At 44.1% G+C, this 27,625-nt stretch overlaps 1 protein-coding gene across 1 annotated transcript in view; it reads left to right on the forward strand.

Annotated features, from left to right (window-relative positions):
- Positions 1–9,815: 9,815 nt before the first annotated feature.
- Positions 9,816–27,625, forward strand: part of MAP2K5 (mitogen-activated protein kinase kinase 5) — a 118,146-nt gene continuing 100,336 nt past the window's right edge. Inside the window, exons 1-5 of the mRNA XM_015811894.2 lie at positions 9,816–9,847; positions 14,274–14,341; positions 20,176–20,245; positions 23,973–24,013; positions 24,826–24,893. Of these exons, the coding sequence (XP_015667380.1) occupies positions 14,321–14,341; positions 20,176–20,245; positions 23,973–24,013; positions 24,826–24,893 (200 nt within the window). The 5' untranslated portion in view covers positions 9,816–9,847; positions 14,274–14,320. The remainder of the gene's footprint in view (positions 9,848–14,273; positions 14,342–20,175; positions 20,246–23,972; positions 24,014–24,825; positions 24,894–27,625) is intronic.

A 27,625-nucleotide genomic window follows, 5' to 3' on the forward strand; every position in this document is an offset into this window, starting at 1 on the left:
AAATCCTATACTTCTATTCAAATACAAATGGCTTATGCCTATGTCAACCTTTTAAGAATTAAATAAGGTTTAATATAACAATCTGTTAAAAATACAGTTCTTGCATTCCTGTTGTAAAGGATAAAAACAGAATTTGGGCCCTGTGATAAAAATATTTGGGTAATTCTAGCCTTGTTTTACCTGTGATCTGTTTAACAACCCCAATTGCCTGTGTTCTCCCTACTCTGGTCTGCCCCGTGATTTACAAGTCACTGAGCTAGAATTCCTACAACACATTTAAGCCAAGCAAATCACTTCATGGCTTGATACGGTGTGTGAACTCAAATATGACAATCTAAAATAATTCACATGTGTCTTTACGCGATTGTTTTGCAAGAATCTCAAATGTGAAGCTGCTTCATCCCGCCTTCACACATACAAGTCTGACTCTTGCAGCATGTACTTGCCAGGAGAGAAGAAAATGTAAAAGGTTGTTTTGACATCTACGGAAGTATAAAATAAGGTATTGTACCCAAATGATGTAAACACCACTTGAACCTGTTCCTGCAGCAGTTTCTTTTGGTTCCATGTCCTCATAAGTGGGGGGGGGGTGTCCATTTCCCCACTCCATTCTTGGGAATGTCCTTACTCTTGGCTTTCAATTCCCCCCCCCCACACACACACACACTCACAAATGCTACATGGCTAATTATTTCTGGATTTTGGTCTGGTCAAACCTCCCCCCCCCATTTCCTGGTCCTCCAGCATCATTGGCAATAAAACGCCTTGGCAGGTATTTTTAATACCTCTTCAAAATGCATTTAAGATGCCCGGAATACACGACCTTTCAGGAAATGCGATCTGCTGAAATGCAATAGTTGCTGTGCTTTGTGTTTTGATGTTTCTACCCTGCTTTAATTATCTCTTTCTTTTGGTAGAAGGGCAGTGCTTAACACAGCAAAGGAGGGTGGGATGCTGAACATAGGGGAGTTCAGCCTGATGAAACACACGCCAGTAACTGAAACCTTTGCCTAAGCCTGCTTGATAGATACCGGACTCGTTTCGGTGTCCCTTTTAAAGAGGAATGCGTGATGGGAGCACCTTAAACTAAACGAGTACTTAGCCTGACATCTTATCTGGGTCAATGGTCTAAGGTACCAGAGTTAAACTGCTACTGTAAATTAATGGAAAATGTAACTGCGCTTTCCTAAAAGATCGATGTCCAATAAAGGCCACACAATCAAATCTTGTTGCCATGATTGAGATCCTTAATTGCCTTTCAAAGGTAAGGTGGTAATCAACATAGGTTAAACTGATCTTTTTTACTAGTTCAATTACATGCTAATAGCTAGTGCCAAGACAGAATCTTTAACTACTTTTATGTATTAAATCTTACGTTAGTAATGAAAAATTACTTAAGCTCTCCAATCAATAAAGTGAGAGTCTTAATTACTATATTTCACTTTTAGACCTTTTGTGTTTGACAAATTTGTCCACTAGAGATTTTCCAAACAATAAGAAACATTATTAACGGAAGCCTCATCCGTGGAGTATTGTTTACTAATCCAAAAAGCTGAAATTTGTTGGATGTTTTCTGTATACGTGTTAATGGAAATGTCAGGCTTGCATTAATGCTTACAGATGCCAATATGTAATAGTCTCAGGCATTGATGTTTGTGTAAAGATCGATTGGGGGATGGGGGCTCTTGGGCATTTCTTTTAATTCCAGAACTACACTTCAGCCAGGACATTTTAAGTTAGAAATGCAGAAAACAGAGAACGAGCCTTTGGTGGAAAGCCTTGGCTTTCTCTACATAGCTTCCTCCATATGTGTGGGGACTGCAACTCTCAAGTCCTGGCCAAGTGGTGGGTCTGAGATTTCGAGGAATTGCAACATCTGTAGGGAACCGATGGCTTTGACAGAAGTAGTACATATCTCTGCCATTTCTGAAATCTTTTCATTTTTGTCAGCTTTTAAAACTTGAGAGCCGAATGAAACCAGGATGTAGAGTTGTAAAATGAAGCACATGGCCATTTCAGGCTTAGTAGCAAGGAAATAAATCTTAGTGGTTTCTTTCTTGATTTCAGAGTGGCCTTTTTAAGTACTATTTTGGTATTTCATTTCTTGAGAAGAAATCTCAAAAAGCTGTCATTTATGATGAAAACAGGCTTGAAAAAGTTGGAAACCTAATATTGTAAGGTTTTATTTCCATGAACAATAAGACTGAAGATATGTAGATAACTCAATATAATCTGTCTCACACCAATAATCTAAATGAACATTTGTATATTGTCATTATTGTGAATTGGCTGGAGCCTTGTGAAAAGCTGTTATCCAAAGGTTTATATTAAGTGAAAAAAAAAGTATCCTGGATAATGGGCAGCTTGCATTTCACTATTTTGTTTACATTAAATGTTTGGATTCTAGGCTCTCGTGAGAAGTTTCGGTCGTCTGTAATAGACAAGTAAATAAAAAGCTCAATGATGTACGAGGGCAACGTCTTCTTGCTTTTATTTCAGAGATACAAAACACTTAGCCAGGACTTCTCTTAGAGATATTAGCATCCCTCTAAGCACAGTTTATGAGCTCTGGGTTACCTCGTGAAAAAATTGTTATTTCAGTGATTGCAATAGTACCAATTAGACTCAACTGCTAAATGTGATGAAAAGCAATTGTCTCCCGAAAGGAAAGCTTCGAATTTTAAAATTCATTTTAAAAGTGTAGTACTTTAAAGAAAAGAATGTACGAAGCTGGGGAAGGAGCAGGTAGAATTATGAACACTATTAAAATCATGGTCTCTTAGTTAACTTGTATACATAAATCTATTTGAGTTTTTCTTTGAAGAAATGACTCCAAGATAGAGTCATTATATGCCTTTTGATTCATGGCCCTTGTTACATACATGCTTTGTAATATATGAATAATTTAGTAAGAAAAATCACAATAATTTTGTTGTTACTCAAAAATTTATAGGTCGGCAAAAACAATTACAAAGCCCCTCGAGCTGGCTGAGGTAAGTTGCGGAATGTTGTTAAGCTTGCGCAATCTGTACCCAGGTGGGGAACATTTTGGGGAATTGGGAAGGAGGTTTCAAACCTGACATGTTGGACTTTTGAGGGAAAAGATATAATTGCAGCCCCTCCCAATAACATGTTGCGTGGCTGGCATATTCTTTTGTAGAAGCTCACCAAGGTTGAAAAGCTGCAGCAGTTCGGTGTTTCTCAATCTCAGTCAATTTCAAATAGATGAACTTCAAATCCCAGAATTCCCCAGCCGGCAAGCTTAACCCATGCTGAGGTTAAGAAAACAACCCAACCAGAGGCACCAAATTTGCTTCAAACTGAAATTTTGAAGAAATTGCAGAGGTCCTTCCTTGGGTGACAAAGAATCAGGAATCCGCTAGCATCTTTCCCCACTAACGAATTTTGATGGAAAGGCATTCGCTTTTGTGATGTGAGCAGTTCACTTCATTGGATACACGAGCTGATGTAGAATTTAGATTGGGGTGAGGGGAAGGAAGCTGCATCTGCATGAGAACCCTACCTTCCCCTCCATTTTCCGCACCTCATCCCAGTTTAAATCCTAGATCAATTCAGCCACTCTGTGCATCTGATGAAGTGAGCTGCAGCTTTTAATAACATTTTAATCCATCTTTTAAAAACACTCATTATTCTGAAAAGGCATAGCACACTCCTGATTTTTTGCACCATATATTAACAGGGGTCTCCTCCTATAGATCCATGAGAAAACGGGTCCTTGACTCTGGATTAGCACATAATCAGAATGCTGGGTCCCCCAATTTAATACTTTCCCTCCTACCATATATTTGCCATTGCCCTTCCATTTCCTCTAAAGGATCAAGAATTGTCAAATTGGAAACAAAACTTATTAGGTGGACTAAAGAGAAATGTAGTTACTGTCTACTTGGGGAAACGGTCAAATGTAATTCTTGCTTATGTGCCAGATGGGTTAATGGGGGGGGGAGGGGGTGCAGGGAGACTGCTTTTCCCAGAGTTACAGTTTTGAGCCCAGCAATGTGCGAACTTTGTTATCCCCACCACCGGGTCACAAATAAGTTTTGAAATTTTCAAGCGGCTCAGAAATGTGCATTCGATAAAAATAAATATTTCCTTTTTAATTAATTTTAATCTTGTAATGTATCTGTGTATTTTTACTCGATTGTTAGCCGCCCTGAGTCCGCAAGGAGAAGGGCGGGATATAAATTTAATAAAATAAATAAATAAAATAAATAAATAAATAAAAATGATAGATGTGGGGCATAAGGTGGTCCTCAGCTTATAATCATTCATTATTATTATTATTGTTGTTGTTGTTATTATTATATTTAGTGACCACAGTTACAAGTTACAAAAAATGACTTATGACTGCTTTTCACACGACCGTTGTAGCATCCCCATGGTCACATGATCAGAATTCGGACGCTTGGCAACTGGTGTGTCTTTATAACGGTTGCCACGCCCCGTGGTCATGTGATCATCTTTGGCGACTTTCTGACAAGCAACGTTAATGGGGGAAGCTATTCACCTAACAATCATGTTACTATACCACAGATTCACTTAACAACTGTGGCAAGAAAGGTCGTAGAATGGGGCAAAAGTCGCTTAACAACTGTCTTGCTTAGCAGTGGAAATTTTGGGCAGGGCGAGGATTATCTGTATGTCAAGATCACAGATTTGGTTATGATGTTGGCTGGCCCTGGAGCACCACCCACAGCCTTCAGCGGCATCAGACTACACAACCCCCCCAGCCCCCCACCCCGTCTCCTGGCCTTCTGGAAATATCTGAAGACCTGGCTCTGCCGGTCTGCTTGGCCTCGACAGAGTGCTTGCAGCCATAAGGCTGGTTAATCTCTTGAAGGCCCTCCCCATTTTTAATTTTAAATATTTGTGTTGTAATCTATGTTTGCATTATAGTATTTAGTTTTCATATTTTTATATCTTATTTTTACACACATACCCAGGTTCACTGTGAGGGAGATAGGCACTTTCTAAATGAGATGGATGGATGGATAGTAGATAGATTAGACATAGAACAGGGGTCCCCAACCCCCGGTCCGTGGATCGGCACCAGGCTGTGGCATACCAGCAACCGGGCCGCGCAAACAAGTGAAGCCCCATCCACTGGATGCAGGCAGCACATGAAACCAGGCCCCCTCTGGTCTGTGGGAAAATCTTTCCCCATGGAACCGGTCCCTGGTGCCCAAAAAGTTGGGGGCCTCTGATATAGAAGATAGTGAACCTCGAGCGAGTGAGAATCGAACCACTGGCAGTCGGCAAAATTAGCCTGCAATACTGCATTCTATCCCCCACAGCACCAGGGCTCTTAAAGATGGATGGATGACAGAGAAGGCACTGCCAGTTCCAAGGCATTTGCATTGACAGCCCCACCCCAATGCCAAGATCTGCCTTTTGAGAAGGATTCAGAGGGGCAGCACGGGCACCGTCTAAGCCCTGCCGCCCCAGGCCAGGCCTTCCTAAGCCTTGGGGCCAAGCTGGGCCTTGGGCTAACGCTGAGGAGTCAGAATCCCACAGATTATTGGGTAAGAAAACTGGTCCAGCCGGGTGGCCCTTTAGTTCACTTTCTGGGTTGGCTTTCAAATGGACGTGCTTCTCTTTTCCCAGCGCCGAATCCTTCTTGGCCAAATGTTTATTTTATTAATTAAATTAATATGCTGCTCATTATTTACCTGTTTATTAAATTTATATGCCACCCATTTCTGAAAAGAAACTCTTTTGTGTTATTTATGTTTGTTTAGGAAACGCTGTTCTTGTGCCACGAGGGCAACCAGCAACCCCTGTAATTATTCTTCTCGGAGTATTCACAATTTTTGTCTCCCCCACACACCTTGCACCAACACATCTTATCCTATGTTCTATGCAGCTAGTCCTCAATTTACCACCACAACTGAGCCCCAATTTATTTTTTTTAGAATATAAAACTAGAAAATCAATAAAATTTCTGAGCCCAAAATTTCTATTGTTAAGTGAGTTTGGCTCCATTTTACAACCTTTCTTGGCAGTTATTGAGTGAATCACCACAGTTGTTAAGTTGGTAACACGGTTGTTAAGTGAATCTGGCTCCCCCCATTGACTTGGCTTCTTAGAAGGTTGCAAAAGAGGCTCAAGTGACCCCCAGGACACTGCAACCCTCACAAATAGGAGTCAGTTACCAAGTCATTTATCATGTGACCACCACGGGGACGCTGCAACAGTCGCAAGTGTAAAAAATGGTCCTAAGTCACTATTTTCAACGCCATTGCAATTTCCAACAGTCACTGAATGGAATGTTGTAAACCGAGGATTACCCGGATTGCAAATTCGGGGGGGGGAGAGAGAGAGGAGGAGAAGGAAGGCGGGAGGGGCTCCCCGGTTCTGGTGGCGCGGCGTTCCGCGGGCCAGGCGGGCGCGCCCCAGCGAGGCAGGAAAGGAGGGGGCGGGGGACGGCAGGGGCGGGGCCGCGCGTGGGGGCGGGGCCTGCGGCCCGAGCCCTTCCGGCCTGGCGCGGCCTAGTCCCGCGGAGAGCGCCAGCCGCCGCCCGGGGATGCTCCTGCTGGCCCTGGGCGACCCCGGGATGGAGCCGGCCCGGCCCGCGCTGGTCATCCGCATCCGCATCCCGGACGGCGGCGGCGCCGTGGACTGGACGGTGCACCCCGCCCCGCAGCTGCTCTTCCGCGACGTGCTGGTGAGGGTCGGGCGGGGGGTCCGGGGGGGGTCTGCCCTGCGCCGCGCGGGGCCTCCCCCCCGCCGGGTCCCCGAGCAGCGTTTGGGCCTGGGGTGGGGGGTGGGGTGGCTGCGGCCCCCTCGGAGGCCCGGCCGGAGAGCCCCGCGGTGGGTTGGCGCCGCCCTCCGGTCTTGGGGGCCAGCCTGCCTGCCTGCCTGCCTGCCTCTGCGGGACCCTGCGCGGATTGTGGGGCCCGGTTGCCGGAAGGGACCCCCAATCTGCCCCGGAGCCCTCGCCTTGCTGGGAGGCGCCTCCCTTCTGGAACGGGACCTGAGTCGTTCTCGGGCGCCGGGCTGGGCCTCGGATTCTTAAATGCTTCCCCCCCCCCGACTCTCAGCCGCAGATTACCCTCCCGCCGCGAGTGGAAAGATTACGGCGTGAACCGATAGGACACAGAACAGTAGAGTTGGAAGGGACCGTGGAGGCTATCTAGTCCAACCCCCTGCTGTGTCCTATATCATTTCAGAGCAGTGGCCATCCAGTCTTCCCAGTGTTTATAGGCGCAGCGGGTGGCGCTTAGGAAATCTGCAGAATGTTGATCTGTCAGTTGCAAAAGGCCCACCTGGCTTGGATTCCCACATGTGTCAGTAACATCCCAGGTTCGTGTGAATAGAGCAGCTACAGGCCTGGTGGCTGTGACCTTGCATCCTTGTGAACAGACAATAATAATATCCTGCGCATGCCTGGCTCTGCCTTGAATTTTATTTATGTATAGCTACTTATTTAAAAGGTTTATATAGCCACCTATGGTAAGGGTTAGGGTGAGGGTTAACTCTGGGCACCTGTCAGCAATAATGAAACGGTAAAAAGAAAAATTAAACCAAGATCCCCCAAAGCCCCCAAGAGCCTCAGTCATCTCCTAGGATGCTCCAACAGCCTTCCTTGGGGGGAAGTGTTCTACAGCAGGGGTCCCCAACCCCCGGGACATGGCCCATTACTGGGCCTTGAGCCCTTTGCAACTGGGCCGTGGAAGTGGCTGGGGAGCATACGTGTACGTGCGTCCCCACTTGCACAAGCAGCAGGCAAGCGTGGGCGCGCACACACTCCATTTGCAAATGGAGCTGCGTGTGCATGCTCTTGCCCACCGCTCGTGTGGAACCATCCCCTCTTCACCTCCCCCCCCCCCCCCCCGGTCAGCAAAGCCAGAAAGGTCTCTGTTCTACGGGGCAAGAGCAGCCATAGAAAAGGGCCCCTTCTGAGGTCTCACTGATGTCCACATTCCAGGGAGGGGACCTGGAGAACGCCTGCCCTATGCAGTCTGGTGGGATGGGCAGATTCCCTCAGGGACATTAGCATTAAACCACAGGACTTCTAATGCATTCGGGGCTGCATTTAGTGGTGGGTTCAGGAGGAGTGAGCAGAAGATTTGGCTCTTTCAGGGGTTGAACGTCAACCTGCTTTAATCGGCTTTCAGGTTTTTGTCCCATTTATGTTCCTTTCTCTTCTGCCACTTTTTCAAGGCAGCCTTGACATGTGCACAAAATTGACTGTGTACGTCACTCCCGAGCATGGGTTCTCAGTAATAGATGTCAGAGCCCTGCAGAGGTCTTGGAAGGGATCATTTAAAATCATTGCCCGCTGGTCAGGCAGATGGGTTTTTTTCCTACAATTAGGGTAACACTGAATGAAAGAAAGGGAAGAATATACATATATGTGTTAGTTCTGAAATTATATTATGTTGTTACTTGGGGTTTGCTGGCTGCTCCTTTAACCTATTGATTCACGCGGGAAACCCTCAGATCCTGCCTTCTGTGCCTGCTGTCAGCTTTCCTAATGGGATGAATCTGTTCCAAGAATTCTGCTTTCTTGGGATGAGGTTTTGAAGTGGATCCTTACAGCCATATTGGGTTATTCATTAAAACCATTCCCAGCTCATTTCCTCGTTGAAATTAACTTCAGATTGACAATACAGGTGGTCCTCAACTTACAACCACAGTTGGACCTAGAATTTCCATTGCTGAGCAAATGGGTTAAGTGAGTCACATCCGACTTTATAACCTTTTGGGGTCATGGTTGTTTAGCGAATCCAGCTTCCCCCATTGACTTTGCTTGTTGGAAGCTAGTTGGGAAGGTCACAGATGGCGATCGGGTGACCCAGGGTGCTGCAACCATCATAAACACCCACACCCACGTTTTGATCATGGTAACCATGGGGATGCTGCAGTGGTCATAAGTGCAAGGAGTTTTTCAATGCCCTTGTATCTTTGAACAGTCTCTAAATGAATGGTTATAAGTCAAGGACTACCTGTGCCGGACCTTTAATATTGTATTGGAGTATTGTTAGATTATGCATGTATGTACGTATGTATTAAATCTGTATGCTGCCTATCTCACTGATAAAGCGACTGTTGGTTGGCGGGATGGATTTTCAAAGGGTGCCCCATTTCTGGAAAGCATTTGGCATCTGCAAACTTGGCTAAATGCAGAAGAGCAATGGACATTGGAGTAATAGAGCACTCAGCCTCAGCAACTTTAAGATGTATGGACCTCAGCCTCCAGAATTCCGAGGTCCACCCGTCTTAAAGTTACTGAGGTTGAGGAACACTGGAGTAGAAAGTGCTGCTGGAGAGGCAGAGCCCAATGAATAGAAAAGACCACAGAGGTCTCCTTCTTTCCCTCTTACTTTAGAGCAGAGGTGGGGAGCTGTGACCCTGATTTGTGGACTTCAACTTCCAGAATTCCTGAGCCAGTATGGCTGGCTTAGGAATTCTGGGAGTTGAAGTCCACAAATCATAATAGGGCCATAGTTCCCAAGAGGGTTTATGAAAAAGACTGGAGTTTTCATAGCCAGCAGTCGCCTACGTCAGATGGAAACTGCATGATAGGCAAATAAACTGAGTTTGCAAACACTCCACTGAGAGCTGCTGCTCTACATCAGCCGAGTAACAACTCTGGGTGGTAAAGAGAGGCATTTTTCAATCCTACACAAGGGTCTCTTCCAAGTATGAAATATGTGTGGCTTCACTTCTGCTTTCAGCAGCCGGAGTTAACATGCTAGGAAAAGCTGAATATTAATTATTCTGTAAAAAGTCTTCCATTACGAGTATAACTAACGGCCTTCATTTTTAATGTTACAGGACGTAATCAGTCAGGTTCTTCCTGATGCAACGACAACAGCTTTTGAATGTGAGTATTGCTTGCCAGAGAGACGGGCGGGTGGGGGGCAGTTTATATTTGCATCATTTATTTAAAACAGTGACAACTACATCTTGTTTATGTTCAGATATCTTACAGTTAAATATTTATACACAGATGCAAGTTTAATGATAAACCTTAGCTAAGTAATATTTTATTATTTAATCACATCTTGAGAGCACATATTTCTACCATATAGCTTTAATTACCATCCTGACCTTACTATGCTCTTTGGACGCACTGCAATTATATTGCTCAAATTAAATGAAAAATATAAAGTACCTGGAGGCTTTGTGTGCTGAGATTTTAATTTTCAGATTTGTAGGATTAAAAGCAGAAATCAGCTAGATGGCCTTTGAGGGAATCGGACTTTTGTGTATACGACACTAAATTGGTTATGGACTCGTTACCTTCTCTGGAGATGGGGAACCCATCACTGTCTCCATGGCAGAAGGTTGGAGGGCAGCTCAAGGCTTGGAAGGTTTAACCCTGGGCTTTCCTGGTGTTCAGGCCCTTGAAGTTATCTGCAGTTCAGCAACTGGGAGCGTTAAGGACAGACCTCTCCGTTTTTATTATGCGGGAACAATGCTGGCCTGTGAATGTAGGCTGTATTGCTATTATCCTTCTCATCTTCTCATCTTTCTTACCTTCTCATGTTTCCTACTATCTTCTTCTATTGGTATCTTATGATTTATCCCTTGTTGTTTGTATCTTGTGATTAATGATTTTAACTATGATTTATGATCTGTGACCTATCACTTTGTATGTACACTGAGAGCTCATGCACCAGAGACAAATTCCTTGGGTGTCCAATCACACTTGACCAATAAAGAATTCTATTCTATTCTAAGACCACACCTGGAATACTGCAACCAATTTTGGTCACCACGCTACAAAAAAGATGTTGAAACTTTGGAGAAAATTCAGAGAAGAGCAACTAAGAATATCAAAGGCCTGGAGACTAAAGCATATGAAAGAAGATTGCAGGAATTGAGTTTGGCTAGTATAAAGAAAAGAAGAAATAAGGGAGACGTGATAGCAGTATTCCAGTATTTGAGGGGCTGCCACAAAGAAGAGGGGGTCAAATTATTCTCCAAAGCACCAGAGGGCAGGACAAGAAACAATGGCTGGAAACTGATCAAAGAGGGAAGCAACCTGGAATTAAGGAAAAACTTCCTGACAGCGAGGACAATTAACCAATGGAATAGCTTGCCTTCAGAAATCGTGGGTGCTCCATCACTGGAGGTTTTTAAGAAGAGACTAGACCAGGGGTAGGCAACCTTGGCTCTTTTATGACTCGTGGACTTCAACTCCCAGAATTTCTGAGCCAGCATGGCTGGTTCAGGAATTCTGGGAGTTGAAGTCCACGAGTCATAAAAGAGCCAAGGTTGCCTACCCCTGGACTAGACAGTCACTTGTCTGAAAAGATACAGGTTCTCCTACTTGAGCAGAGGCTGGACTAGAAGACCTCCAAGGTCTCTTCCAGATTCTAGTCTAGTCCAGTCCATTCCCCATCCCCATTCCATTCTATTATTTCGTAATCCTCTCCTCTCTTCCCCTCCCCTCTCCTCCCCTCCCCTCTGCTCTTACAAAATCTTCATCATCATCGTCTTCCTAGCGCCCACAGGTGCAAGGTGTGTTTTTTGGATCAACGAACGCCATCTTGCATGATCAGATGCAGCCTCTGGATCCAACTGGGCAATGTTCATGTCTGCATTTATTGTGTCTTGCCATCTTTGCTCTGTCCATCCACTCGGGCACTTGCCATCTGTGTTAAAGCGGCAGGCAATGCAGTGTGGGGTACTGCTTATAGGACATTGCCATACCACTGTAGGCTTTTCTCCGGCATTTTCTCCGGCATTGGCACAATGCCCAGTTGCTGCTCTGCTGTGTGATTGCTGACATGGTCAAGAGAAGCAGCTAACGACCAAAGGAGCAGATGCACCTTCATGGCATGTAAAAGGCCCTCAATGCATTTGGTGCTGGGCCAGCACTCAGCGCCATATAAAACTACGCTATATAAAACATTGTTTTATACACCTTTGATTTTAGATAGACTGTCTTATGAGATCATCATACAAAAACATTGTCTATAATGTGACCATTTTGGCACCCCTCCCCAAATTGGAGTTATAGAGTTCAAGGTGGCTGGGCTCAAAATCTCCTCCATGGCCGTTTGTGTCTCAGCCGACCTCTCCCCACCAGCCATGAGCATCGATTCCGGTCCAGGGACGCCCTTGGCAGAACCTGCCTTCAAGAAATGTGGGTTTCATGGCTTCTCTCTCGACACCGGCTGCTGTGCTTTCCGGTTCTTGAATTAGCTTGTCATTTTGCATCAGCGTGACATTGTTTCTCCTGCCACTTAAGTGCATCAAAAATATGTTAATGTGTATTGATGCTGTTGGTTTCTAGGTTATCTTCTCCCTAATGAAAGCCTGAAATTTCCTCGGCTTAAGTATCTTCTCAGCTACTTGATGGCTTTCTTGGAGGCAGTTAATTGCTATCCACAGCGGCTTCCTCTCCCGTTTGCTTAGTTATTGCTATCTCCGGTGTGTCTTCTGTGGCTGCCTCTACCTGGGGCTGTATTCTCCGTTGCCACTGGACCTTGTTGTACGCCATGTTGCTACAAATAAAACAACTAACGACATATGGCTCGTTATGGTCCTTTTATCCCAAACCGTTTTGCGCGTGCCCGGCACACGGCGTCTTTTGCAAAAATTGCTGTGGAATATTTGGTTGCCATCTGCTGCCTTCTATTTGGTGCCTTGCGAGGAGGAGGTGACACTAGCAAAATCTAGGCTTTGTTTAGTTCTACTTTTGCTTCCCTAATGGACTGGAAGATCGTGTTTTTTGCGCTCTAGGCGAGGAGAGGGGCTCGCCAAGCCCCTTTTGAACCTTTGTGTTCTGCAGAATCGCTTGAACGGGGCTCCGTGTGTTCCTCCCGGCGGGACGGGTGAGCAGCCTCCCTCCTTAGTCAGAGAAATACAGAGCCTGAAAGAGCCTGTGTCCCTCCCACCAGACAACAGATGATGATGCTCCTCTCTCTTAGGGAGCTGCGGTGTCTTTTCCGCCACCTGCTTTGTCCCCAAATGGGCGCCCTGTAAGAACAGGGAAGACACTTCAGTTCACCTGAGAATTTCCAAAGTTGTGTAGCTTTTAGAGCTAATCTTCTGTAATGAGGTGCTTTCTCAATGGCGTTTATTTGTGAGCTTTGCAAATTGTGGCCTTTTACTACAAAATACTCCTTCCAGGTATCTGTTTTAAATTCCTCCTATTCTCTTGATTATTCTGGTTTTTTTATTAGCTTTTTTTCATTTAGAGTCAGATTGTGTTTAGAATTTTCTTAGCAGTTACTATTCTAATGACTTCTACTGGAGACACAAGAATTATGTTTGTTTATGAAGTGAGAAGCCTGGTGCTCCTCCTGGGGAGATGAAGACGGTGATGGGACGGAGACCCAGTAATTCACTCAGGCTGCCCCTACCTGCCGTGGTGGGGCTGGTGCCACTGCCACTGTGCCACCCTCTGTGCAGGTGGACGTTGGAGAGTAACATAAACTGGAAGGAGATCAGCAAGAGGCCTGCTCCAGGGAAAGGGGGAGCTACAGCCTGAACTTACTTGGTTTGTTTGTTTGTTTGTCACATTTAGAAACTGCCCATCTCCCTCATAGGGTGGTTCTGGGCAGTGTACAAGTAAAAATATAAGAGCTATATATAAATATTACTATAGGCAGTTAAAACGAATAAAATAATTAAAAATTATTTTAAGCAAAGGAAGGGCTTCAGAGTGCCCGTGGCTGCCTGCTCCTCTCTGGGCCCCGAGTGAGATGGCAGAGCCAGGTCTTCAGGCTAGGAAACTGGGCCAGGAGATTAGGGGCCCACCTCGCCCCTGGGAGGGCAGGGTTCCCCGGGGGGAGGGGGGCAGTGGCAGAGAAGGTTCTCTTCTTGGACCTGCCAGTCAGAATTGATGGGTCTGCGGCATTCCTTCCCTGCATGACCCACTGGGACAGGACACAGTTCCACAGGGAACCGGCCCCAGGCCATGTAGGGCTTTAAAGGTGATAGCCAATGCTTTGAATTGGATCCAGAAGCAACCTGGCACCCAGTGCAGCTTGTGCAGCAGTTGTGAAGCCCCTTCCCATTATATCATCAGATGATTTCTGTAGCGTGACCTGGCCCCAGAGTTGAGTCCATGGAGAGGATCTGAAGCCACGCTAGACCCCTTTGCATGCTTTGTTCTCTCTCTTTCACATCTGCCCAACTAGTCGCCCTGACTTGAAATTAAGACAAAACCAGTGTGTGTTCCTATTCTTTGGCCCTCGGTTGTTCACGTTTTCAAAGTTCCTCCACGTCTGTCAAATATGTGATCATCTTTTAAACCCGGCAAATTTTAATATGCAGACTTTTATTTTATACAGATGAAGATGAGGATGGCGATCGGATTACTGTTCGCAGCGATGAAGAAATGAAAGCTATGTTGTCCTATGTAGGTATATATTCAATAAAGTGGATTAACTAAGTTACTGACTGCTAGCCAGCATCACTCAAAATGCGGAGTTGAGTGAGGAGAGTCTAGGACAGCTCACCAGAGCCAGCTCACCCCAGGATGTCTGACCCCGGGACAGCCCCCCGCGGGACAAGGCTTACACTAATGTCAGGAAATGGTGGAATAGGATCATTGAAGAAAGGGTGCCGAAGGAGGGACAGAATGAAATAGGAATGACAAAAATTTAAATAATGTTTTAAATATTTTTAAAATAATTAAATAGAATTGTTGAATTTCCCGCAGTGAGCTGGCCATGGCAAGTTGTCCCCTTCCAGACTGAGACAGCCGCAGGAACGTGCGGCCAGGGCGACTGGGCAGAATCCTGGAGTGTCCCAGTTTGCTGTTGCTTCCCCACTTCAGACCCTCCCATAGAACTTACGCTTAGTGATAGCAGCAGATTAAGACACAAACATTAGAATTTGTTTTTTTGTTGTTGTGTATTTTTGTTTTGATATTTTTATCATCTTGGTTGAACAAGTTGGGGCTGGGACTTTGTACGAAATGTTGAAGTATTCTTTTTGTTGGAAAACCAGTGAATAATATACTTACAGATCTTGTTGTGAACATTAAGAATAACATATCCCAAAGACTTTTGCATTAGATGTAGTGCAGGCTAAATGGACTATCAATTTCTTCTATTTTTTTATGCATTACTTAAAGTAACGGCTCATTAAAAATGAACCCTTCAGCTCTTTAAAAAAATTTAAAAACAAAATCTGCTTTCATCTGGATCCCTTTCACCCCTTCTCTCAGAAGAGTTATATTTTAGCTGCAGGCCAGGCATGCTGAGAAGATTTTAAAGTGCGTTGTCTTTTAATAATGACAGTAAAAATAGGAAGGCTGCAGTGCTTATGTATATCTTTATAAACGGCCTGCCCTTTATGCTTTATAAATAGGTAGGCATTTAGATATTCTCGTTTCTTTTCAATTATAGGTAGACTTGACTTACAACCTAATTGGGCCCGGAATTACAGTTGTAGGTCGAGTCAGTCATAAAGCGGGTCACCATGTGACTGACCAGATTTTATGACATTTTTGTGGCAGTCATTAAGCGATCAACACAGTTGTTAAGCAAAGCTATTGTTTGCAACGGGCACTTTTTTGCCTGAAACTGGAAAGAAATGCCAGTTTCTGGCAAAACCCATCATAAATTGTGGTTGTGTGATCTTGGGAGACTGAACAGCCTTAAATGTGGACTGGTTGCTGAGCACCTAAAGTGCATTCATGTGACCAATGGGGCTGGATGCCAGAACTTCAAATCCATGTCATATGTACATTTTGGGGGAGGGGTCCATTGTAACTCTGAACATTCGCTAAGCAACCGGTCATTAAGTGAGGACTCCCTATAAAGCACAGCGATAGGAGCCTCCTCTTTTGGTCCTTCTGAATTGAGGTATGGATTGACCGAGTCCTTCAAGGAGACCTATTTCACTGTACCTTGTGGCCCAGCATCTTGCACGAGAGATGTCCACACACAAAGCTTCAGTGCCACAACGCTCCCTTGTTTCAGTAGAGCAGTGGCCCCCAACCTGTTTGGCATCATTTGACCAGTTCCACGGAAGACCATTTTTCCACGGACCTGGGGGGAGGGGTTTCGGTTTCACTCGCTCGCCTCCAGCTGTGTGGCTCGGCTCCTCACAGGCCACAGAGCGGTACTGGGAATTGGAGACCCCTGCAGTAAAGGACATCTCCTAAGGAAACTTTCCACAGATGCAAATACAGTAGGAAAATTTGGCCAACCAAAACTCTCAGTGCCCTGGGTTCAACCCCAGCTCCACCCAGATCTTTCCTTTCTGTGCACTCCCTGGACTGTACACTTCTTTTGGCAGAGTTTCCAACATGGGCAACTTTAAGATTTGTGGACTTCAACTCCCAAGATTCCCCAGCCGACATAGCTGGTTGCAGAATCCTGGGAGTTGAAGTCTACAAATCTTAAAGGTCCTTACGTTGGGAAACGCTACTATTGAGACGGAGGGAGTAATTTTGAGGGTGGCGTGGGAATTTGCCCTTCAGATGGATGCTTGTTTTCATCTGAGCAGCCCCATTTAAACAAGCCCATTTTACCAGTGGAAGGGATGTGTTGGAATGAGTTCATCCTAGCTGGCGTGCAAAGCTCTGTTCGCTTTAATGGGCTTGGAGAGGGCCCAGAAGCCTCAAGAACTGGCCCCAGAGAGCGTCTGAAACAGGGCCAGCTTATGTTGCCTCTGGTGCTTCCCAGAGGGCTGCACAGCCCACGGAGAAAAAGCCCTTTCGAATCCTGTTCCTTTTTGATGGAGGGTTATTGTTGATCTTCTCCACCCCTTGCCTTCTTATTCCAGTCTAAACACGTGTGCAGGCAGTCTTGGCTTACCATCACAATGGAGCCCCAGATTTCTGTTGCTAAGTGAAATATTTGTTAAGTGAATTTTGCCCCATTTTAAGACCTATCTTGCCACAGTTGTTAAGTGAATCACTGCAGTCGTTAACTTAGTAACATGGTTGTTAAGTGAATCTGGCTTCCCCATTGACCTTGCTTGTCAGAAGGTCTCAAAAGATGATCGCACAACCCCGGGGGACTCTGCAACTGTCATAAATATGAGCCTGATGCCAGGTGCCCAAATTTTGACCACATGATCCCGGAGGTGCTGCAATGGTCGGAAGTGTGAAAAGTGGTCATAAGTCACTTTTTTCAGTGCTGTTGTAACTTTGAACAGTCACTAAACGAATTATTGTAAGTCAAGGACTGCCTGTATTTTGGGGACTGATTTCAAACAAGTGATACCTGGGTCTTTCTTGCTGCAGTTATTCTCTTTTAATTGAGAAGTAGTGTGGTAGTTTTACTGTGTAACACTTACTATAACCATTTTATAGTATTTGAAAATGTTTAAATGTTTAGAAAAAAGAAACATATCCAGAATGATGCATACTCAGAAATAAAGTCTTCTCTTTTTCATGAGATGAAATGTCAGAAGTATTTCAAAAGGTATCTTTATAATTGTTTAGATGCCCCACAACAGCAAGATAAGGTTGATGGCGTTTCTTTCTCGGTGTGGGTGTGTGGAGAGATGCGTGGATAGGATCTGCAAGAGAATATTTTCATTTGTGAGATACACTTTACAATTTGGCGTCTCTGCAACGCCTCTACATTTCTGAGGTCTTCATGTTTTTCTTTAGGAGCTCTTCAAAGCATCCAACTGACCATTGTTGGAAAAATATTTAATGAAGGAGGATATTTAATTTATTCAGTTTTAATTTATATCAGGTTTTTTCTCAGTTTTGCTTTGGAACTATGGGTTGTCCTTGACTTACGATCGGCTGCTTAGTGACCGTTCAAACTTATGACAGACCCTCCAAAAGGTACTTGAAACATGGATTTGTCACATGACTTGCAGTTTGGGCGCTTGGCCGCTGGCGTGATCACGTTAACAGCCATTTGCAGTGTCTTGCGGTCACATGACCACAATTTACGATATTTTTTTGCCGGAAATCTTTCGACCGCTTCGGAAGATGTAACTCATGATCTCCTGCTCCCTAGCCTGGTGCCTCAACCGCCAGACCACAGACTGGCTCTCGGTTCTCCTGTAAGACCAGTTACAGATGGCATGAAACCAGAACGCATTTTCAGAAGCTGTAATCTGAAATAGAAAGAAATACACCTTTTCTTAAGAGTTTTCAGACCTGAGTGAAATAATTCCTAGAATGTTGCTGTGTTATCATTGATGCAAATTACTATAAAGATGAAATTGAAGGTCAGTTTTTAATTGAAAAATGAGTGATAGGTTGTCATTCTTGAATCCCTCTGTCATCAGAGATTGTTATTTTCACTGAAACCTTCTCTCCCTTGAGTTACTTCTAAACTTTCCCATCAGCACCATGACTAAACACTTAACTGGGTGAGATGGACACTGAGGTTTATTAATTGCACATTTTATTCATAGAAAAATAATCCAAAGGGCTTCCCTGCCTTTCTCTTTGTTAATTAAAAAAGAGCCATTAAGTGACACCAGAGCTAGTCTACAGTTGTTGTCTTCTATGGGTAAAGAAAGGCAGTAATTTTTTTGACAGCCACTGATTGGAAAGTTGCTTGCAGCCATCTGGAAGCAAAGGGGACACGTTTTGGATCAATAACTGGCAAATTTTCCATTAAAAAGAATACCTGAAGAGTGTTCCAAATAGCCCCTGGCATCTTAACTTTCCATGGCAACCCCAAGTGCTGAGATGTGGAGGACAAATCATTTTTGGACCATTTTTCCAGACTACTTGTTAACAGTTATTGCTGTCCCAAAAGGTTGACAGCTGACATGATTGATATTTCATTTACTTGTCATCTCCGTTTGAGTAATGGAGAAGGCCATTCTTTTTTTATTATTATTATTTTTAAAGAAACAAAGAGCAAAATCTACTCAGCGCCTCTCTGGAGTCAATCCCAGGAAAATGAGTCAGAGTCGTATAAGAATCTGCTTCTGCAGCTGAAACTCGGCTTTGGAGCACAGCTTTGATGTCATGTTTTCAACTCTTGGTAGTTTCCTTTTGTGCCTCCAGGCTGATGCTAGAGCAAAAGACAAGCAGAGCCTTGCAGACAGATAGAGAGGACTCAGCTGGGTCAAGCCACAGCTTCTCGCCTTATTTAGAAGGAAGGATTGTCTTGCAAGATCAAGCTGAAAGTTCATTTAGTTCTGCATTCTGTTGTCTTTAGATCAGGGATGTCTAACCGTGGCAACTTTAAGATTTGTGGACTTCAACTCCCAGAATTCCCCAGCCAGCCATGTTAAACTTTAACAACAATTAATAAGGACAGTCACATGTTTTGGCTAGATAGATATTCCATTGAGAAGTTTTGCAACCAGCTGGGCTTCATCTCTAGGGTCAGTGCAAAAGGTCTGCAGAACAGTCTTCCAGTAAACTACTAGAATTCCACAATATTTTCTAGCAGGATGTTCCAATCTGTCTCAAGAATCTGTCTTTCACCGCTAAGTATCAGTGAGGTTCTCCATGGGTGACCTAGAACTATGGCCTATTTTGTAGTATAATTGTATTGGTATAAAATTAATATCTCATCATAGTGATTTGAGATTCACATCTTCACCCATGCTAACATATTATGAAAGGAACATGCATGATGTGCAGTTTCTGGAAATATCCAGTCTATTTCTCCTTCTGGAATCCTGACTAATGGTAGACTTTCAGAAGGAACTGCTGTTGATTCTTTAAGCATGGCCAAAGGTCAAAGACTGTAGGATCTGTACTCCTAATTTTCTGCTGGGATATGGAAGGATTCATCTAAAGGGCACATCATCCACGACTGACGGTCTGAATCTAATTTCGGTGCTCTTTATTGAGTGGAAAGCTTTTGTTTCTGTAACCAAAGTCAATCAGTGTTAACTCAGAACAAATATCTGCCTGCCTTGGACTGGGCAGAGGGAAGCCAGATACCCGAGTGGTGTTTGGATTGGAGGAACTGCAGGCTGTTCATGCCTGGCTGAGCAGAGATATTTGACAGCTGCAGCAACCACGGAAGAGAACTACCTGGAGTCCAGAGTTTGCTATTTGGGGGCCAAGTCGCCATATTGGTAACTTTTGAAGGCAGATAAATACAGAGGAAGGGAAGTGAACGTTGTGATATATTGTGTGCATGCCAACCTGTGAGGGAGATCTGAGAACGTTCAACAGCAGATAGATGTTTAACAGCCACTTTTTCAAGCATATGATTGGTTGCCTCTAATATAACTATTCTGGAGTTGGTGAATTGAACAAAATACACAAACTTGCTTGCCATTCTTATCTATTTTTTTCAGTACTATACAACTGTAATGGAGCAGCAGGGAAATGGAGAGCTGATCGTGCCCCTGCAGATCTACCCAAGAGGTAATTTTGCATGGCTTCTAACACCTACCAATGTTCCTTCAGGTCTTCTATTTTCTAGAGGTTCAAAGACAGATAATTCTACAGTTTGGTCTTAAGTTCGGGTTGAGAAATCTATTCTTTGAGTTTAGCTGCAGTTGTTTTTCCAAAGCAAACCAGGATAACAGAAATTATAGTTTGCACGGCACAACTTATGGACGTTTAAAAGTTCAGTGTGGCTGTATGCACAGGCCTCCTCCAAGCCACAAATAGTGCAATAAATCAGTTGAAATACCTCAAAACTAAACTATTCCCCTGCATAAATAATCATGCTGCAAGCTTTCCAATTAAAACATTATAGACTTTTCATTACTTATAACTCTCCATTTTGAATTGAGCAATTAACCGACAGGTTTCCTAGCAAAGCTGATCAGGGTTAGAAAGAGGGCAGCAGTTTGAAGATGGAATTCTCCTGTGTGAAAAAGGATGCATTTAGAACAGAAATAAGTCAGTTTCCCTCTTGCATACAAACATTTCTTGCTCACATGTACATATAATGCTGATTCCTTTGTACATCAGAGCTGCTGACAACTCCCCCCACTTCCCTGTTTCCTCAGACTGCCCCAATCTTTTTTTTAAGCACAGATTACTGAGACGGTCGAGTCAAACGCTCTGGACCCTCTAGAAATCCCAACATCCCCAGTAAAGTGCAGTTACCTTTTGCCCTTTTTTTGGGGGGGGGGGACCTTCATACTGCTCTCTCTGTTACGAAGGTTTTCTGAAAAGTCTGTTAGGATCTGCCTTCCTATAAGATGAACCTTCTACTTCATGTCTTGCCCTCTGGACTGTAAAGAATACGCTTCAGCCATTATAGACCGAAGTACCATGTCCCCACTTCTCTTCCTCTGAACACTTCCCTTAGTCCCTGAACTTCCAGGCCCTTGGTCCTTCTCTTTGCCCTTCTGGGAACCAGACCAGTTTTCCCCTGAACGGAATCTGACACTATTACTTTCCACCCCAAAGGTGCTTTTTCAAGAGGCAACTGGACTTTCTTTGTTTTTCCTTGAAGACATTTCGCTTCTCATCCAAGAAGCTTCTTCAGTTGTAACTGAATGGCGGAGAATGGGAGGCTTTATACTCCTTGCAGTCATCTGGTCGCTAGCCCTCTTTGTGAGAGTCATTCAGGCTGTTTGGAGGTTTATCTGTGCTCTTGGACGAGAAGTGGAAGGTCTTCAGGGAAGAACCAAGGAAGTCCAGGGGCCTTTTGAAAAAGCACCTTTGGGGTGACTGAGAATCTCCATGGACATATTACTTTCCAAGCCTTGGGACTCTCCTTCGCCTGATGCAGCCTCAGATTACAGTTTACCTCCCTGCCATCCTTATCCCTCTGCTGACTCTGCCTCACCTTGCAGCCAACTGCACCTTCAAGATCTTTTTCACCTTTGCAATTGTTAATCCAAATATTCCCAACCTACATCTTGATGTTCAATTTATGTTTCTTAAGCAAAGTTTGCATTTATCTTTATTTCTACCTTTTAGGGTATTAGATGTTTGATTGATTGACTGACTTTATATTCAGCCCACCTCACTGTCGAGCGACCGGGAGGCTTGCAACATAAAAACTGAAATATAAAACATTAAAACATAGAAACCTAAGGCTATCCCACCCAGTTTTGTGATACCTATAAACAGATGAGAAACATCCTTCCCATTCTTCATTCAAACTATTAATGAAGTAGTTGAAGGATAGAGGGTGTTGCAGTTCTCTACTCAATGACGACTCCAGTTGCAGGAGGAACCATGGATAAGGATGGTTTTCAAGCCAGCTACGTGTCTACCCAGTTGTCCTGCCATATTTAATCGGTTTGCTAATCGGCATGCTATGGGGTACTTTGTCAAATGCTTTGCTGAAGACAAGATACTTTATCTCCATTGCATTCCCACAATCTGCTCAAAAAGTTGCCAGTTTGGCCTAATCACTTGACCATTGCAGCATCCTCTTGGTCACATGATCAAAATTCAGACACTTGGCAACTGACTTGTATTTATTGCAGTTGTGATTCACCTTTTGCCACCTTCTGACAAGCAAAGTCAACGGGGAAGCCAGATTCACTCAACAGCCATGTGAACTAAATTAACTGCAGAGATTCACTTAACAACTGTGGCAAGAAAGGTCGCAAAATGGGGCAAAACTCACTTAACAACTGTCTGTCTTAGCAACAGAATTTTATGTCTGTAAGCCGCCCAGAATTGCCTTATGGCAAGGTGGGCAGCCGATAAATTTTATAAATAAGTAAGTAAATATATAAACATTTGCAGGGATTATTGAGGCAAAGCTAAATATATGTGAGCAGTTGCACAGATCAATGTTCCTCAGCCACTTCAAGATGTGTGGATGCCAACAGGCAAGGCTGGCTGGGAAATTCTGAGAGTTGAAGTCTGCACATTTAAAAGTCATGTGGCCAGCATGATGTCACAGTGCAGTTACCTTCCCACGGAAGGGTTAACTATTTATCTATTTGCATTTGCGTGCTTTTGAACTGCTAGGTTGGCAGGAGCTGGGATGAGGACGGGAGCTCACCCCCTCGCATGGAGCTTGGGTCTTGAACCTTTCCAGCCGACAAGCCCAGATCTTAACCCCTGAGCCATTGCACTGCCTAGGAATAACTTGTTTTTATTTTTTTTTCCATTGGATGATATTCCTATATTTCATTCCTTCTGTCCACATATTAGCAACCCAGCATCTCTTATTTAAGGATATGCTAGCAACGTTTAATGTAGTTTAAATTGCACGGGGCCTGTCCTAACTGCTGTGTTTAATAACTATCATCTGTGTCCTCTTGACTAATAAATAGCTCTGTTTCCTACTGTCATAACCATGAGTGAAATGCATGTATTTCAGAGGAAGGGGGAGAGAAAGAGGGGAAATCAAATCCATCCTTTCCCAGACAATCAATCAAAATTGACAGGCCCTTTAACATACCATTTGTAGGGCGCTGTAGTTTTAAATGGGAACTGTCCGTAACACACAGCTCCAAGCCTTTGTGGCTTTAACATTTGCCAGAGCACTGCATCGGGTTGGAAAGGGGCAGCGAAATTCCGGGGGCGTTAAGGAAATGCAATTCTTCCTTTTGCTCCAGCTCATCGTGAAGCCTGTGAGGACAGCCTGACAATGGATCTGTGCACATAGCTAGGAAGAGCATCTTAATTTGTACCGTATCTGATCCTGATGTCCAGCTTCTCTTTTCCCACATGAAAACCAGAGAAGACTGTGTGGTAACACAGAATGCAGGCCATTGTTCTTTGGGGTGCTGAGCACATGGCCGCCCTATATTAAAACACCCAGCCTCCAGCTGATGTGTTAACCTGCCCACCCCCGTACAGTGTCACTAAAAAACATGTGAAGATGAAATGGTGTAAAAAGAAGGGGGCAGAAGAAACACACATACGCGCACACACATAGTGCAGTTACTGAAAGCTGGAGCAGGAGATTCTCTTTATGGCTTTCATTTTAATATCTTTTAAGATATAAATCACTTGAAGGTCTGATTTGTTCGTTTAAGAAAATGTGCTCCTACAGGTCCAGAGATCCCATTTTATCATCTCTGCTTAGAGTCCTGGGAGATGCCTTTTGATCATTTCTCTCCGCTAATTTTTGTATCGCTCTCGTTACAAAAAGAAAAGATTTCATTTTGAACAAATTTGTAAATGGTGCTGATGTATTCTACAATTTAGTCAATTACTGTTTCAGCTTGCAAGCCTCCTGGGAAAAGGAACATACATGGCCTGAAGGTAGGAATTTCAATAATTGTTTCCGTAAACGTAGATAGATTTGCAATGCTGTGTTCCACTTATTGAAATGTCAGATAAAACTGTATTTTCTCAGCCTTGACAAGCAGATTTTTTTTTTTACAAACTGCAGCAGAGGACAGATCCTCCCTGGGCATGAGCTCAGCTGGTCTACCTTGCGCCCTGAAAGGCACGGTCCCCTTCCTTCCTGGGTTCTGTGAATCCGTTTCTTAGGTCAGCCTTGAAGATGTGGGGGCGATAGCTTGTCCTGCTGTCCCCTTGCAGAAGATCTGCAGGAATGGTCCTCTTGGACCATCCCAACTACCCCTGAACAAAGACAAAAGGTGGCGTAAGAGCAGCTTTAAAATTGGGGTTACCTTTCCTTTGATCGACCCTTATGTGGCCAGTGTAATTGCCGTTAATGTGTTGAATTAGGAGTTCCATACGGCGCGCAGGATATGCCTCCATCTTTTCAGTGACATTAGAGAGAGGTAATTGATATATTCGTGCAAAAAGGTGATGGGCTGGGGAGGGAAGGAAGAGATGTATTTAATAGAGACGGAATGAAAGCCGTATTGTGTGCCAGCTCCTGATTGCATTACCTAACCAAGCATTTCAAATGCAGAGTGAATAAAAGAACATGATTCCTCAATAACACAATGTGGTAACCTACATACAGGCTGGATTTCTACCATCGGCAACTAGCTAATTAACCTTCCTAGTGAAATAGGAAATTCATGGCAAATTACAGGTTAATTAGAACCACGTCCTCTGAATAAAAACTACGGATAAAGATTCTTTTTCCCCCCCCGCAGGTAAATACGCGAGCCGGGTCTGCTAACAACAGCAGTGTGGCCATCACAGACTCCCTTCCAAGCCATAGGTAAGAGTGGGGGGGGGAGGGGAGATTAAGGCACAGCCCCAGAAGTGATTTTTGCATAGTAATTAACAGAAACAAACAGGGGGGGGGAAGGTGGGAATATTTGGGGGGGGTTTAGTTGAGTAGTTTTCAGCAAGGTTTTGGGTGAATCCAGCACTAACCTTGCCTGTTAGTCAACCTACTTTGGTATGGATTTCTTTACATGCCCTAAGAACATTTTGCATGCACTGCAGTGTACATCTCTCTTGTCACCCATTGTGCGCACGGCGTTGCGTTTTAGGAGAATTTCTCCAAGTGTGATTGAGCCAAACCGCTTGTGTTGGGTTGCAGCCTGAGTTATCAGGCACCCAGGTGGACAGGCGCAACATGGAAGGTTCTCAAACGTTGGTCCAGTTATAGATTCAGCAGGGAAATCTAAGCAGGTTTGGTCTGGTGGTGAAGGTGCCAGGCTAGAAGCCAGGAGGCTTTGAGTTCTAGTCCCACCTTGGGCAGGAAAGCCGGCTGAGTGACTCCTCCCTCTCAGCCCAACCCATCTCACGGGGTGGTTGTTGTGGAGAAAATAGGAGGAGAAAGGAATAGAGAAATGTCTGCTGCCGTAAATAACAAAGGCAGGAGATATATAAATATTATTGTAAATAAGTCACCGACTTTCTGTCTCAGTTTAAGGTCTGTAAAATGGGAACACTAGGGAGTTGCAAGTAACACGGGATAAAAATTATAAGTGCTGTGTAGACTTTCCTAAATTATCGTAAGAATGTTCCTTCTTGCAATATTATTTGTTAATGCAGACTTTGCTTCAAATCTGAGCTGATTACTCATACGTGTTTTTTGTGCTCAGTCCCTGGCTGGAAAATGAGGCATGATGGTTCTCATAATGGAAAGGAAGGACAAGAGGTGGGCTGACCTTGGCCCAGATGAAAGCAGGGCCTTTAGCCAAGGGAAAGGAAAGGGGCAGTGATGGGGAAAAGAGCAGAGTCAGGAAGGAGGCCGGGGTTCTCTGGTGTATTTTGCCAAGGAGGAGAAAACCTTTGCCCCTAAGCAGAGCCAAAATGGTCTCTGGCATTAAGAAGGGCTTCCATACAGTTGCACGCAGTCCCCTTCTCTATGGCCTAGGAGCACCATGGTGGCCTGCAGTGAAGTGCCAATGTGGAGTTCTGTATTTAAAAAAACCCTCTTCAGTTTATCATGAAGAGTCAGAATAATTTTCACATTGTACTTTCAGTGCAAAGATTGCATTGCCTGTCATTATTATACGTCTGATGTCTAAACTCAGATTGTAGGGCAAATTTCCCGTCCTTGCTTTATGGTCATTTATTTCCTCAGCTACACTCACTTGGAGCCGATTCTGCAAGTGCCCTCCAACAATGGCTTGAGTTGATGCTGTCATCTAATGGGGCAGTTAATTGGCTTTCATTTCCAAAAGCCATCTGCATAAGGAATGACTGTTTTGAAGTCATTGACAGCCTGCCTCTGTTTCATGTTCACAAAACAGCTAGTTGCAAGAGATGACAAGATCAGCGTACATTTCATTTGGCAAAGTACTTTTTCTTTAAAGTATTCTAGCAGAGAGGAGGCTTATTAAAGAACAAAGAAATTTCTTTTATTTCACTCAGGATCGATGATCAAGACACTTCGGCCTGTCAAGAACATAATCGTTCTTTTTAAGGGCTCTTTTTTCAGATGTAGTTTTCAGTGGCAGCAGTAAGAAATGGTTGTTAGTATTTAACTTTTATGGGCACAGCAGAAAATTTCCTTTTACATATTTGGATAAAATTAGTAGGGAGTACACAAAAGCACCCCCTTGCGTTCATGCACAACAACACTTGATTAAGATACGGTCCATGCAGAGGAACTCCTGCTGGATTGTGCTGTGGGACAGCTTTTCTCCCAGGTGCTCCTGGAGAAGCCCGTTCAGCTAAACTGGGCTGAAGCACACGGTCTTAAGCTAGGACGTCAGGCTCATCCTCTCAATAAATAGCAAACTGCAGCTATTCACAGGTTTTGGCCACAAAGGCAAGGATGAAGATCGTGTGGAGTTTTAATACTGTTTTATAATGCCTTGGTAAAACTGCACTTGGAATATTGCATCCAGTTTTGGTCGCCATGAGATAAAAAAAGATGTTGAGACTCTAGAAAGAGGTGTAGAGGAGAACAACAAAGTTGATTAGGGGACTGAAAGCTAAAACATAGGAGGAACTGTTGCAGGAATTGGGCATGTCTAGTTTAGCGAAAAGAAGGGCTGGGGGTGAAAGGGTAGCAGTGTTCCAATATTTGAGGGGCTGCCACAATGAAGAAGGGGGATCAATCAATTCTCCTAAGCACCAAAAGGCAAGACAAGAAACAATGAATGGAAATTAATCAAGGAGGGAAGCAATTTATAACTAAGGAGAAATTTACTAATAGTGAGAACAATTAACCAGTGGAACAGCTTGCCTCCAGAAGTTATGGGTGCTCCATCACTGGAGGCTTTTAAAAAGAGACTGGGCAGCCATTTGTCTGAAAAGGTATGGGATCTTCCGCTTGAGCAGGAGGTTGGACTAGAAGACCTCCAAGGTCCCTTCCAATTCTGTTATTCTACATGAGGACCTCGACCTTTGAACTGTCTGCAACATTCCCAGGTTCTTTTTGATTTTCTTGGTAAACCATTAACTTCCCCAAGGAAATTCATTTGTCACTATCAGAATTTTAAGGAGATTATAAATGAAACAAAATGTGTGTGCTTTACATACTTAATT

This window comes from Protobothrops mucrosquamatus, unplaced genomic scaffold (genome assembly GCF_001527695.2).
Source record: "Protobothrops mucrosquamatus isolate PMUCROS unplaced genomic scaffold, P.Mucros_1.0 scaffold56, whole genome shotgun sequence".
In the NCBI taxonomy this organism is placed as follows: domain Eukaryota; kingdom Metazoa; phylum Chordata; class Lepidosauria; order Squamata; family Viperidae; genus Protobothrops; species Protobothrops mucrosquamatus.